The 13,549-nt window shown below is 40.7% G+C and overlaps 1 protein-coding gene across 2 annotated transcripts in view; it reads left to right on the top strand.

The window, feature by feature from the left end:
- lama5 (laminin, alpha 5) overlaps nucleotides 1-13,549 on the top strand; it is a 126,872-nt gene that overhangs the window by 89,285 nt on the left and 24,038 nt on the right. For both annotated transcript variants that reach the window (XM_023272901.3, XM_023272902.3), the window contains exons 31-47: nucleotides 105-231; nucleotides 391-530; nucleotides 1,658-1,773; nucleotides 1,890-2,101; nucleotides 2,787-2,988; nucleotides 4,543-4,687; nucleotides 4,769-4,909; nucleotides 5,012-5,173; nucleotides 7,033-7,140; nucleotides 7,335-7,418; nucleotides 8,304-8,534; nucleotides 9,364-9,477; nucleotides 9,566-9,696; nucleotides 9,864-9,944; nucleotides 10,547-10,761; nucleotides 10,937-11,037; nucleotides 11,579-11,762. In XM_023272901.3, coding sequence (XP_023128669.2) covers nucleotides 105-231; nucleotides 391-530; nucleotides 1,658-1,773; nucleotides 1,890-2,101; nucleotides 2,787-2,988; nucleotides 4,543-4,687; nucleotides 4,769-4,909; nucleotides 5,012-5,173; nucleotides 7,033-7,140; nucleotides 7,335-7,418; nucleotides 8,304-8,534; nucleotides 9,364-9,477; nucleotides 9,566-9,696; nucleotides 9,864-9,944; nucleotides 10,547-10,761; nucleotides 10,937-11,037; nucleotides 11,579-11,762 — 2,494 coding nt within the window. The remainder of the gene's footprint in view (nucleotides 1-104; nucleotides 232-390; nucleotides 531-1,657; nucleotides 1,774-1,889; nucleotides 2,102-2,786; nucleotides 2,989-4,542; nucleotides 4,688-4,768; nucleotides 4,910-5,011; nucleotides 5,174-7,032; nucleotides 7,141-7,334; nucleotides 7,419-8,303; nucleotides 8,535-9,363; nucleotides 9,478-9,565; nucleotides 9,697-9,863; nucleotides 9,945-10,546; nucleotides 10,762-10,936; nucleotides 11,038-11,578; nucleotides 11,763-13,549) is intronic.

A 13,549-nucleotide genomic window follows, 5' to 3' on the forward strand; every position in this document is an offset into this window, starting at 1 on the left:
ACATATAAAGCTGTTAAACTGAGGTTGTAGTTGCAGCTGCACTAAGGAACCTGGTTGTAACATCTCTGCTATCTCCTCCTTTCCATCTCCTCTTTTATACCCAGAATGCAGCAGTGTACTCGTCCCGTGTCCACACTCTCGGACGTTATGTCTTCATCCTCCACTATCACCAGCCTCTTCACCCCACCTATGCTGTGCAGGTCTACATCAACGGGGGACGAATTTGGCAGGGTAAGAATGCATACTGAGTGTTTGTTATATGGAGTCCTGAATACAAAACCAGAATAATGTTCACTATACCCTTGACAGCAGATATTTAATGGACGGTTAAGAAAGAATGTGCTGATTAAATTTTGTCCAGTATTTCACGAGTCACTCTCTGTGCTTCAGGCCAAGCCAACGCCTCCTTCTGTCCTCACGCTTATGGCTGCCGTAACGTCCTGGTCTCTGAGAACCAGATCATTCTGGATGTGACGGACCACGAGGTCTTCCTCACTGTGCAGATACCTGCTGGCAAGACTCTGTGGCTGGTAAGTTTTACCGCCTCGCTTATATTTCCAACTTTGCATGTCCACTCTGTTATAAAGACGATCTGCTCTTCTGTTAGCCAGTAATCTCTTCCAATAATTACCCTGTATTCAGGAGTTGTGTTTCCATCATACTCGTACCACAGATTTTTTTGACTTTTTCTTACTTTCGTGTTTGGAATAAAACCATTACAGTTGGCAGACACTTTTGCTTCCATTTCTCTGGTGCCATTGTTGGACTCAGGTCCTGTACAAAAGAGCTTGGCTACACTGAACAAAGACTGTTTTTGGAATGACTGCTGCATCATTATGCTTCCGTTGTGATTCTCAGCACTGTGTAAGGTCCAACAAATGTGACTCCACAATCCCAAATGGAAAGGAGGTCTTGTAACCACTAAAAAGATGCGTTCTGTGGCACATCCACTCCACAGTGGTCCACGTCCATTCAGCGTATTCGCAGCATTAGCATTTGAAGCATTTTGAAGACAGCTTTTAGGTCATTTAATTTCTGTTGACTGTTTGTTACTGGTTGGGATTTCCACTTTCAACATAAATCCAGCATATAAGAGGTTTGAACACTAAAAGAATTGTGAAAATAGTTAGATTTTTTTCTTCACTTCGAGATGAAATCAGAGAGACTCTTATGTTTATAATCTACAATATACTACCGTTCAAAAGTTTGGGGTCACTTAGAAATGTCCTTATTTTTGAAAGAAAAACATTTTTTTTTTCAACAAAGGTAACATTAAATTAATCAGAAATACAGTCTAGATATTGTTAATGTGGTAAATGACTATTCTAGCTGGAAATGGTTGATTTTTAATGGAATATCTACATAGGGGTACAGAGGAACATTTCCAGCAACCATCACTCCTGTGTTCTAATGCTACATTGTGTTAGCTAATGGTGATGAAAGGGTAATTGACTGATGATTAGAAAACCTTTGTGCAGTTATGTTAGCACATGAATAAAAGTGAGAGTTTTCATGGAAAAAATGAAATTGCCTGGATGACCCCAAACTTTTGAATGGTAGTGTACGGGGAAAGGATATTCCCCATTTCTGCCCGTGTAAGAATTTGTTATACCGTCTTCATTTTTTTTGTTGTGTCTAATGCCTCGTGTCCCTGCAGGATTACGTGCTTGTCGTTCCCGAGGCGAGCTACAGCTCCAGCTACCTGAATGAAGAACCTCTGGACAAATCGTACGACTTCATCAGCAACTGCGGCCAGAACAGCTTTTATATCAAGTCAGTATATCAGCAGGCAAAGAAGTGTGACATGTGTGTCGTGAGCCAGAGAACATAAGATAAGTAAGACTTGTTCGCTCCTTCTGTTGTTGACTCTTCCTCTCTCGTCTGTCCAGTCCGTCGTCTGCCTCTCCGTTCTGCCTCAGCTCGGCGGTTTCTCTGTCGGCCTTCTTCAACAACGGGGCGATGCCCTGCGCCTGCCACGAGGTCGGAGCTGAGAGCGACACCTGCGAGCAGTTCGGTGGTCAGTGCCACTGCAGGCCGAACGTGATTGGACGAGACTGCTCCATGTGCGCCACAGGATACTGGGGATTCCCCAACTGCAGACGTGAGTGTCTGATTGGCTGACGGAATGACTGATTTAGTTTTGCATGTATCAGAAATGTAGACCTGTTTTTTTTTTTTTGGTTTTTTTTTTTTTTTACTCACACATGTCAACACAACAGATAATAAACTTTTTCCTGACAGATAGCATTAATTATAACTTGGTGTCAGTCTGCAAAAGTCATGACCTACTGCGGTCAAAATCTCTAATCAGAGCAGACAGACTGGCTTTTCAGGAGGGAGGCATTGAAGAGACAGGAGCTAAATCAGAGTATTTCAGACAGAGAGAAAGAAGAAGTGCTGCAGCAATGTGCAAAATGAAAAAGAAATCGGCCTTTCGAACATTAAAGCACTTAACAGCTTCTTGTAGACCCAAAACTACAATTATAACCTGTAAATGGGCAGAATATAAGCTCTTCATTATCAAATGCGCATCGAGAGGAATAGAATAGTTCTATTTCAGCTGTAAGAGAAGTTAGTAGAGCTTTTCAGCCCTTGTAAAAATCATGAAGAAAATGATGTGTTACTCAGTTGAAATATCAGTTATTTTTTTTAAAGGAAAATAGATTTGTGTCTGCTTCTTCCTCTTGTCTGTGTTTGAAGTTGCAAAACAGCAAACGGCTACATTTTTCTTTCAGCTGTTTTTGTCTTTTCTCTGATGAGCCGTATGTTTCTCATCTCGCCTGCAGCCTGCAACTGTGGTACGAGGTTATGTGAGCCGGTGACCGGTGACTGTATCTGTCCTCCGAGGACTCTGCAGCCAGAGTGCACCCAGTGTGAGCCCCAGACGTTCGGCTGCCACCCGGTGGTGGGGTGCGAGATCTGCAACTGCTCTCGGCCCGGCGTCGTCTCCCCTGATGTCACCTGCGACACGCAAACTGGACAGTGCAGGTACAACAAACACAAAACTGAGAAAATAATGACGAAATAAAAATCCGGAAGAAGCTTTTTTTTTCATCTGTCCCACAACCACATCCATCATCGCCCTCAAAGAACAGTGTAGGTGTTTGTAATTTTCCAGACGTAAATAATCTTCGGCTTTTTGTGCTGCCACCACATGACAGATACATGTTTGGTTGGTGCAGGCTGAACTCTAAAATGTCAGGCCTCCGTTTAGAAATACCTAAAAAGGTAGTTATTTCTTGGCTTTGCTTTTCTGACACAATCTTGGCTCTGCCTGTGTGTTTGCCCAGCTCTGCTTGCCAACTCTTGTCTGTGTTCTCTCCAAGCTGCCACTTCTAAAACCTTCAGCTGTGGTTCCCCTGAGGACTGTCTGTCTGTCTTCATCTTTATCTGCTTCTGTTATTCCTCCTTCAGTTTTTGTACCGTCATGATGTGGCTCATCTGTGCCAGTTTCGCCACTTTACTTCCCCAAGGTTTTTGCCTTCTTAAGGCTGCCAATCAGCAACTTCTGTGTTTACAAAAATAGAGCTGTTTATTACTTATCACACAAAGATTTCCCTCGTTGTCCTGACAAGGATCAGTCGTCAGTTTGAATAGTTTTATTCTTCATCCTCTTCAAAAGTTCTGAAGCTTTTTGTCCAGTGATCAAACAATGAACTGATATCAGCAGCTCTGTCAGAGAGCTGCAAAATTAATCAAACATTAATCACGATCGTGATTTTTAGTTACTTTTAAAAATCACAGTAGCAGTAAAGCAGCGTCTCAGGCTATGATGATTAAACCTTGCAATGAATCAATAGTATACATGTGCACTAAACTGAAGGTGTAGATCCACACGCATCATGCATCAGCTACAGTTATTCTAATCAAATATACAATTTGGTCTGATTGTTGTTATTGTTGCAAATAAATCTTGCCCAAAATCACTGCAAAGCCTCAGCAAGGCGCCGCTTAGTAGAAAATATTTACTACGTGTGCATTTAAATTTTTCAGCAGTGTTTCCTGAAGCTGTAAATGCAGTGGTGCTTAGTGTTTTTTCTCCCTTACTGTAATCAGATACATCCTGCTGATAATTTTACATAAATACTTACTCTGTCTCCTCATCTCTCTTCTTCCCTCCTCTCTATTAAACTCTGTCTTTCATTCCGTGCCTCACTTGTAAGCATCAAAGCATCAAGACATCTAAAATCACTATCGTACTTCTCTTACAAACACACACGAAACAGGAATGTGTCAGCTATGTTCAGACAAGACAAGGATGCAAAGCTTAAAGCATTTTTCTACCTCAAGGCACTCATCATTGAAGATCCCAGCACCTGGCAGTAACACATGAAGATGCATGTGATTGCAATCAGCTGCCAGCGTATCTATTTAACAAGTCAAAATATTAATTTGTCATTTGTGATTGATAGTAGGAATAAATAAGCTGTTTAGCTCCTGCAAGAATGAGGGGCTTTGAGCTTCATTTAGAGACAGAGAAATTGGACAGTAAGATAACCTGTCAAACACAAATCAACAACCGTTGTTATTGTTTTTTTCCAGATGTAAGAACAACATCGTCGGCCGTCAGTGTGACCGCTGCGCCCCTGGTTTCTATGGTTACCCCAACTGCAGGCCATGTGACTGCAATGAGGCGGGAACCGAGGAGGAAGTGTGTGACTCCTTCACAGGACAGTGTCTCTGCAAGGTGAAGAAAAACACACTCACACTCTGAACACCTCCACCCCTTCACATATACTGACCCGCTGTGTGTTCCCTCCACCTGCAGGAGAACGTCCAGGGTTCTCGATGCGATCAGTGCAGAGTTGGTACGTTCCACTTAGATCCAACCAACCCGAAGGGCTGCACCAGCTGCTTCTGCTTTGGAGCCACCGACCGCTGTCGCAGCTCCGACAAAAGACGAACAGAGGTATTCGTATTTTTTAATTAAAATTACATATTATGTTTTAAAAATTGAGCTTTTTTGTATCCTGCAGTATGTTATTTATGTTTTTATTCTCCTCTCTCACAGATCATGAACATGGAGGGCTGGGTACTGCTTGGAGCAGACAGACAGGAAGTCCCAGTGACGGTTTATCCCGGTCAGGACCTGGTGGAGGCCGACCTCAGCGACGTGCCTGATGTCTACCAGGACCTCCACTGGCACGCACCAAGGACTTACCTGGGAGACAAGGTAGGAGGGAGAAACAACCTGTAGAGGAGATGGAAAGGAGTATGTTCCAGTGTCATCTGACTGTCATGGTGGACCTATTATGAACTGATATCATCAAAAGTAAGAGGACTACTGGGAGAATTGTGTAACAGAAGCTCAGTTGTCTGCACTGGATCATTACAAATATTATCTCTCAGTGAAAATCTACAAACTGCACAACAGCACTAACATGTGGAGACACAACATGAAGTAAAAAGCAGTACGTCAAGTCAACATCACAGAGCTTCTTTTACTGTACATTGTTGTTTTATCATAAACACATTTGGCTGCACCTGTCCAAACAAAAGCTTTCGCATCAACAAGTGATAAAATGTCACATTTAAGCATTTAGTGGTGTGTTAAAAACTTTAAGAATGATTTTTGCGGTGAATTTTTTCTTACCTCCCATGATGAATCCCGAGACGCTTTTTAACAGAGCAGATTATGTTATCTTATGGAGATATTTCCTTTGAATATCATCAGGTTTGGTTGTAATAATAACATGTTAAGCATGACAGGGCAAAGTGGGCTCAATGGAATCTTGTGTTGAAAATTGGCCTGAAAACATGCCCTTAAGAGAGATGAGAGGATTGCATTGCAACATGGCTCCATCAGTCAAAGATGAAATATTTTTAAAAAGACAAAAACTACTTTAAGTTTCAGCTCAGCATTTTGCAATCTGAGTCACTCGACATGCAGAACACTTGAAAATTAATGGCTGGTATAAGAGTAAGGAAAGAAAAACAAAGTAGCTTTGTTCTCTTTTTTTTAGTTTGAACAACGAAAAGGCTCCAACAAAAACTCATATTTACATGTTTATATATAAATTCAACACTATAACCGAGCATTTCCACGTTTAAACTGCAGGTAGCAACAGTGTCGAGTTCCATCTTGGCCATTTTGAGGAATGAAGGGGTTATTTTAATAGAAAATAACTCTTAAATACATCACTTAGATATACACAAATGAGTTTTAGATAAGATGAGCCTTTATTAATCCTGTAGTGTGCAAGTCTGCAGTCTTACAGCCACAGAGGGAATAGTGCAAACATATTGGCACATCAGTAGAAAAATTAACAAAAAAAATATACATAGTACTGTTAATGTTGTACAGATTCTTCCTTATGTAGAAAAATACCAACATTGCACAGCGTTATTCTATATGTAGAAAAACATTGATATTGCACAGATTCGGGTATATGTTAAAAATGGTATTGTACAAACCCTTTTAAATGTATAAAATATAAACAATGTATGTAATGCATAGGTTTTAATCTGTCTATGTTGGACCAGACTGAAATATAACAGTTATTATTGGTTACACCCATAATAAAAGAATGGAAAGCAGCATCAAGGTGAGTTTAAAGGCACCTACAGAGTCCCAACTAAGGACATGTTTATAACTACATTAAAGAACAAACACATGTATGTTCTGCAAATAGACATGTCCCGCATCACTGATCCAAAGGCTCAGACAAGGCTCTGTGTTTCGTCTGGAGGTTTGACTCAACAGCTTTCATGTGTGATTCAACCAGCATCAGTGCTTAAGCTGATGGTTCGATTTAAGTCCCAGACTGAGCCCTGCTACGCTTCATGTAGCAGCTTCAGATGTCAGCTTGCAAGTACCTGCATGGTTACCATAGAAGTACAGGTATTTTATCTTTGATGGATAAACCGCAAGCCCTGGATCTTGTTTTTCTGTGACTGTGTCGTCGGAATTTAATCAGTTGTTGTCTGGGTTAAGATGCAGAGGGATAGGGTTAAAGCTCTGTGTCTGTCTGGTTTTCCCATCCCTCCTTAAGATCTTTACTTTCTGCCTCATCGCTGCCCCTGTTGCCACAGGTCTCGTCCTATGGAGGTTATCTGAGGTATCGTCTCCACACTCAGACCATGAGAGGCGATGTGTTGTCTCTGCCAGCAGAAGCCTCCAGGCCCGACATCATCCTCAAGGTGCAAGACACACTCACAAAATCACATCCTCATGCAGGTGTCTTCGTTGGCACACATGTACAGACGTATTATGCTAACCTATGCGCATGCACATTTTGTACGTAAACAGTCTTTCACCGGTGTTATTGTTAGGATCGATATATGATACAGAACACACCCATGCACTGTCTGAGACGTCTGTTTTTGTCCTGCAGGGTAACCAGATGACCCTGGTGTTCATGGAGAGAGAATACTCCTCACCTGAAGAGCCTCACCTGGGGATCGTTCACATAGTCGAGGTAGAGTCACTTTTTCCTCACAGCCCTGGGATGTTGAACATAGACAAGCCTGGGGATTTATGTGAGAAGCTGACTTTTAACAGCCAAACTCACACGGGCTGGCATCGACATGTCGGATTAGATTTTTAGTATTGAAACACGGTAGGGAAGTCCTCTCATCTGCGAAGGCAAGGATGTGGAAAAACAGCAGATCTAACATTATTAGCTGTGAAGATTTTGACCTCTGGTTATATAATCTTGCTGTAAACCTTAGAGAGTGCATGTTATGTTCATTTATAGGTTTAGAATTTTTTTTTGTGATCTAACAGAATATGTTTACGTGATTAAATGTGAAAAAAAACCACATTATATTGTGCATATTGTACATTCCTGCAGCATCTCTTCTCACCTTCTGTCTAAAATGCTAAGTTTTAGCTCCAGTCTCTTTACAGCCCCACTCGGTCTGCTCTGATTGGTCAGCTAGTCTGATGAAAGTGAGGTGACACTGGTTATGTACCATAACCCCAGATCTCTGAGTATAGAGATGTAGCTCCAGGAGAAGTGGAGACAAGAAGTGCAGAAAGTTTAGGTTTTTATAAAATCTGGTTAGTGTTTATGATTTATTTTAGAAAAAAAATAAATTAAACATGTAGAGCAAAGTTATTTTGATGAAATGTCAAAATTTAGGCTGAGATTTGGAAGTTTCCTTCCTCTAGCCTTGAATAATTTTAACAGCTCCCTTAAATATATATATAATACAACAATTTTTAACTACATGACTGCCTTAATTGACTGCTCTTTCTGTTTATCTACATATGTTCATACACCTCCTCAGCATGGAGGGTCAACATGGAATACCGAAGTCTAACCCCGGCAAAAAACTCATCATGATTATTCTCCTCACAGGGAAGTTTCCGTCACGCTCAGACCGGTAACTCAGTGTCTCGGGAGGAGCTGATGATGGTTCTGGTTGGTCTGGAGTCTCTGCAGATCCGAGCCCTCCACTCTCAGTCAGCCCACTCCGTGTCGCTGCGTGGCGCCGTGCTGGAGGGAGCTGAGATACTTCCCACCGGTCGCCATGCCAACAATGTGGAGATCTGCATGTGTCCTGCCAACTACCTCGGAGACTCATGTCAGGTGAGGTAGCAGATTAGTTCCTGGGGATAGATGTACTGTAATATTAAATACTGAATTCTCAATATTACTTTACCTTCTCAAAGGTGATTAATTGAATTAGGTTAGAGGCCAAACATCTGGGATCTGAGAGTATTTCATCTGTAGCATTCCTTTGGTTGTCTTTGGTTGGTCTTTTGGTTGTCTTTTGGATTTGTGGCATCTTTTGAATTATTTTAAGGACAAAAGTTATTATTACCTAAAATATTAGACATCAACTGTGTACAAACTCACCCTCCATGTTCACTCTTTCACTACTCACTATATAATCAACTCTAATTTAATAGGATTGCATCTTTGACTTTCAGTCTTGTCATTCATTATTTTTTTTGTACACCAGCATCCAGGTATAAGTATCCAGAGGGGAGGTTATATGTTGAATGCATTCATGATCAGTATCTGCTTACAAGATCTGACGATAACCAAAATCTTATGCTTTTTGATGGGAAAAAATCTCCAAGTGCCCTAAATAGATCCTCCAGCGTTATTAGCCAAGATGAAAGAGTTATTTTTGTTGTACTTAAATACTGATGTAGCAGGTATGACAAATTGTTCCCTAAAAATCACATTTTGCAAATGAGAATATCACTAGTTGACTTATGCGTTATCATTTTTTAAATTTGTTTTTGGTTAATGTGTGGTCAAAGAATTTTAAACCATAAAAAAATATACCCATAGATTGTGATTAAAAAAAAAAAAGGTTCAAGGAAATCACAGAAGAAAATGTGATAGCTTAATGCCAAAAGAACATGTGTCACATGTCCACATTTTCATGTTCCTCCCCTCTGTGTAGAAATGTGCTCCAGGTTACTACAGGGACACTATCGGCCTGTTTCTGGGGAAATGTGTTCCCTGTAACTGTAACGGACACTCTGACCACTGTCTAGACGGATCCGGAATCTGTGTGGTGAGAATCTTCCACAATAAACATGCAAACTTTCTCACAACCTGCTCCTTATGTTTATAGTTTACTAATTGTTTGCATTTACCATCAGAGCTGCCAACATAATACTGCCGGCGACCACTGTGAGAGGTGCCAGGGTGGTTTCCTTGGTAACAACAGTCTTGATGGACAGGCCGTGTCATGCTCCAGTTGTCCCTGCCCACTCAGGGCTCCATCCAACAAGTCAGTGCATTTACTCTCCTTCCTTTCACTCCTCCTTTTGTTGTTTTACTCCATCTAACTTCTGTCATAGTTTGTGCTGTCATCTGTCCCAACCACTGTCCTGATAGTGCTTTGACTGGCCTATACGCAGTTTGATAGTAATTTGTTCTTTCTCTCTGTCTGTGTAGTTTTGCAGAGGGTTGTGTGCAGAAAAGCGACAGGATGCAGTGTTTGTGTATGCCGGGTTATGCAGGGCCAAACTGTGAAAGGTAACAACCTCCTCAGCACATTGTGGATTTGCTCTCACCAAAGCCAAAATTCTAATTGAGAGTCATTAGTCATTTCAAAAATCTGTGTTTTTCTATAGCCTATTTGAAATAATTTTTACTTTAATCTAGTATATGTCATTGAACAAAGATTTTTTTGTTTGTTTTTAAGCAGGAACTGCAGAAGTTACCTCTGTAGAATAAACTGATCTTAATGAAATATTAGAATTTTAAGCTCAGTTTTGGTTATTTTTTGCTGATTAAGCACACATTGCATATGATTATTTCAAGGATGTCTGGAAAGTTGGAAAAATCCAATGTTTCTTTCTGTTTTATAGTTTTATTCAATGATAATAATGTAATTGTGCAATTTAGGCATTTGGGTATGTTTTTTAAAACATACCTTTAAACCTGCCAGTAGGTTTTGGGATTCAAGAGGTTAAAGGTCATGTGGATATTTAAATGTCATGTAATGTCATTTTTCTAAAGATATACTTCGGTCTGAATTTTTTTCTTGAAGCACGATAAGAACAACTATATCTATACGCACATATTATATAACTATACATCACATACATGTTATTAACTATGAACCTTTTGCACAGGTGTGCCCCTGGTTTCTATGGCAACCCGATGGTTCTTGGCAGTAGGTGTCAGCCATGCCATTGCCATGGCAACACAGACCCCAATATGCTGTTCACTGACTGTCACCCACTGACCGGAGAGTGTCTGAGCTGCATGCACAACACAGCCGGACCCCACTGTGACGTCTGCGCTCCTGGTCACTACGGAGACGCAATCAATGCCAAAAACTGCACCAGTGAGTTCAGTTTGAGGCTGGAGACTAGATTTTTCACAGGAACAAATTATCATCTGTTATCATTCATGTGATCAGATTAGGCTGATCAGTTTTGCAGAGCAAACTTCAAATAAGTAAACAAGTTTCTAAATAGCAGATTGTGATGGATGAGATGTGTTTTGTTCTTGTTACACAGAATGCAACTGTTCTCCATGTGGAACTGAGTCATGTGACCCTCACACTGGACAGTGTCGCTGTAAACCAGGAGTCACTGGAGCGCTCTGCGACCGCTGTGTGGTAAGAGCGTCTCTGTGGCTTTAATAAGTAACATTTCTACATGTCTGTGCAGATTACCTGTTTTCAAGCACATAAAAACACCAGTATGACACTCAAGACAAGCACAAATGGCTCAGATCAGATGACAAACTTTTCTGTTTTGACCAAAGTTCTATTTTGCATCATATTGAACTAGATGTGGACTCAGAAATTGCAGATTTCCAGTAAAGCTAACACTTTACCCAGCTATGATATGCAATTTTCCCAGCTCAAAACAGATCTGCACAAAATTTTATAGATTTTCACTTTGACCATGCTCCATGTCTCCATTAAGCTCCATTAAAATTGGCAAAATTGGTAGTTTTGTGTATCCTGCAGACAGACAGTCGCACAAACAAAACATAATTGAAGAAACATTTCAACTGTGTGTCAGTCAGTAGCGAGCATCATCTGCAGTCATGCTAATTTAGCAATGAGACAACCCAAACCAAAATGTTGCAGCTGGCAGCATTTGTCTTCTGTCTTCTCCAGTGTGAATACCTGAATCTGCTGTTTTTCTCAGGATGGGTCCTTTGGCTTTGAGTCGTGCTCTGGCTGTCGTCAGTGCGATTGCGATGCCTCGGCAGCTCTCGTCCAGCCGTGTAATCCCCAGAGTGGTCAGTGTTCCTGCCAGCCTGGAGTCAACGGGCCAAACTGTAGACAGTGTGCTCCTGGATACTGGGACTATGGACCCAACGGATGCAAGAGTGAGTGAATGCATGAGACAGCACTTGAGGAACTAGAGCAACACTCAAACAGCACAGTCCTCCAGCAGTTTTAAAGAGTGGTCCAGATCTGCTCCAAAGTTGAAAGGGTTCTTCCACCTTTCCACAAAATTTCATAATTGCTTGGTAGTTTTTGTGTAATCGTGCTTACACACAAGCAAACAGACAATAATCAATACGTACCTCCATCCCACCAAGGCGGGAATAGTACAATTGTACAAAATCTCTAAACCTACATTGCAAATTCATACTAACATACTGTTGTAACAGCTAGCTTAATCCCTAGTAATGAATATCATCTTTTTTTTTTTAAAGAGAAATAAAGTAGGCTCATATTAACAATACAATACTTGTGAAGGAACATCACATTTCCCTAATATATGAAATGTATTGTCACATACATGTTGTGCATTTTTCTACCGTTAGAGCAAGTTCCAGCAGGTGCTTCTACATGACAGCTTACTTGCTGGCCAAAAGTACTGATACATTGCTGATATTTTGGAATTCATCTTGTGCTCTAAGCTCTGTCCAGGATCTGTCTGTTCCAGCAAACACACAAACACTGCATTAGCAACAACAGCAGTAACAGTAGAAGCACACTCTGGTTAGAACCATAGAACACAAATATAGTCATAATAACATCTATAAATTTCCATGGTTATGCAAATGCAGCTTTCTTTGTTGATGCAATGGCTGCTTTTGTTAAATAAAATGCAAAATGATGTAAAATTAAATTCTGAACTCCAGAACTCGTTGATGGGTTTGAAAGGAATGTTACCTTTATGAAATAACTAAAATGACACTATTTATCTGAACTAGAAACTGTAACAACAGAAAGAATGGTCACATTTTAAACTTTCTGACGGTCGTTGATCTACTCACCTGAGATGTACAAAACAATTCTGTACTCCTGGGATGAACTGTGAAGCCATCAGTGACTTGGCTGCAACCAGCATTCATGTGTCAAAAATTCAGGGACTTTTCAGCTGCACTGCAGGCTGTGTTTATACAAAGCCAATAGAAGACAAGTATGGAAACTAATCTTACTGGGATGTATAGTTAGAGTTTTTTCTAGTATTGCTAAAACATGTGGACACTTGGAAAACTGTTGCATATGTTGATTCCCGATTTTTTTTTCATAAAATAAATAAACAAATTCAAATTTTGTTTTTACTCTGCCAAGGAGGCGGAGCATTGGCAGAGTTATGTGACTATCAGTGTATGTTTGCCTGTTTGTCTGACTGTGTGCAACATTGCTCAAAAACGGAAGAATTTGGATGAAATTTTCAAGGAAAATTGTCAAGGAAATGACACAAGGACCAAGTGATTAGATTTTGGCAGAGATGCAGCTTATAGTCTGGTCACAGATTTGTTAGAGATTTCTGTATCATTGTGAGATAGCGACACAGCATCACTGTAACTATGACAACAAGTGAACACTACGTCAGCTGCCTGCTGACGATCACATGATTGTGATCCTACTATATATCGACCGTTGCGAGCTTATCAGGACTTATCCATTGGAAATGATACAAGGAACATTTGATTAAATTGTGGGGGTGTTTCCGAGTCCCATCAGTTCCCGCCACCCGCTACATATTTAGATCACGTGATTCGGTATCCGTACATAACGGACACATGCATAACACACGCCTGTGCTCAGTGCAAGGTCATTCTGTTTGTGGGTACATTTATATTAAATGGCCACATTCTATAGTATTAGGAGTACTACACTCTCTGAGTGCTTTTCTTGTTATTATATGTGATAT

Source organism: Amphiprion ocellaris, chromosome 8, assembly GCF_022539595.1.
Source record: "Amphiprion ocellaris isolate individual 3 ecotype Okinawa chromosome 8, ASM2253959v1, whole genome shotgun sequence".
Classification (NCBI taxonomy): Eukaryota; Metazoa; Chordata; class Actinopteri; family Pomacentridae; genus Amphiprion; species Amphiprion ocellaris.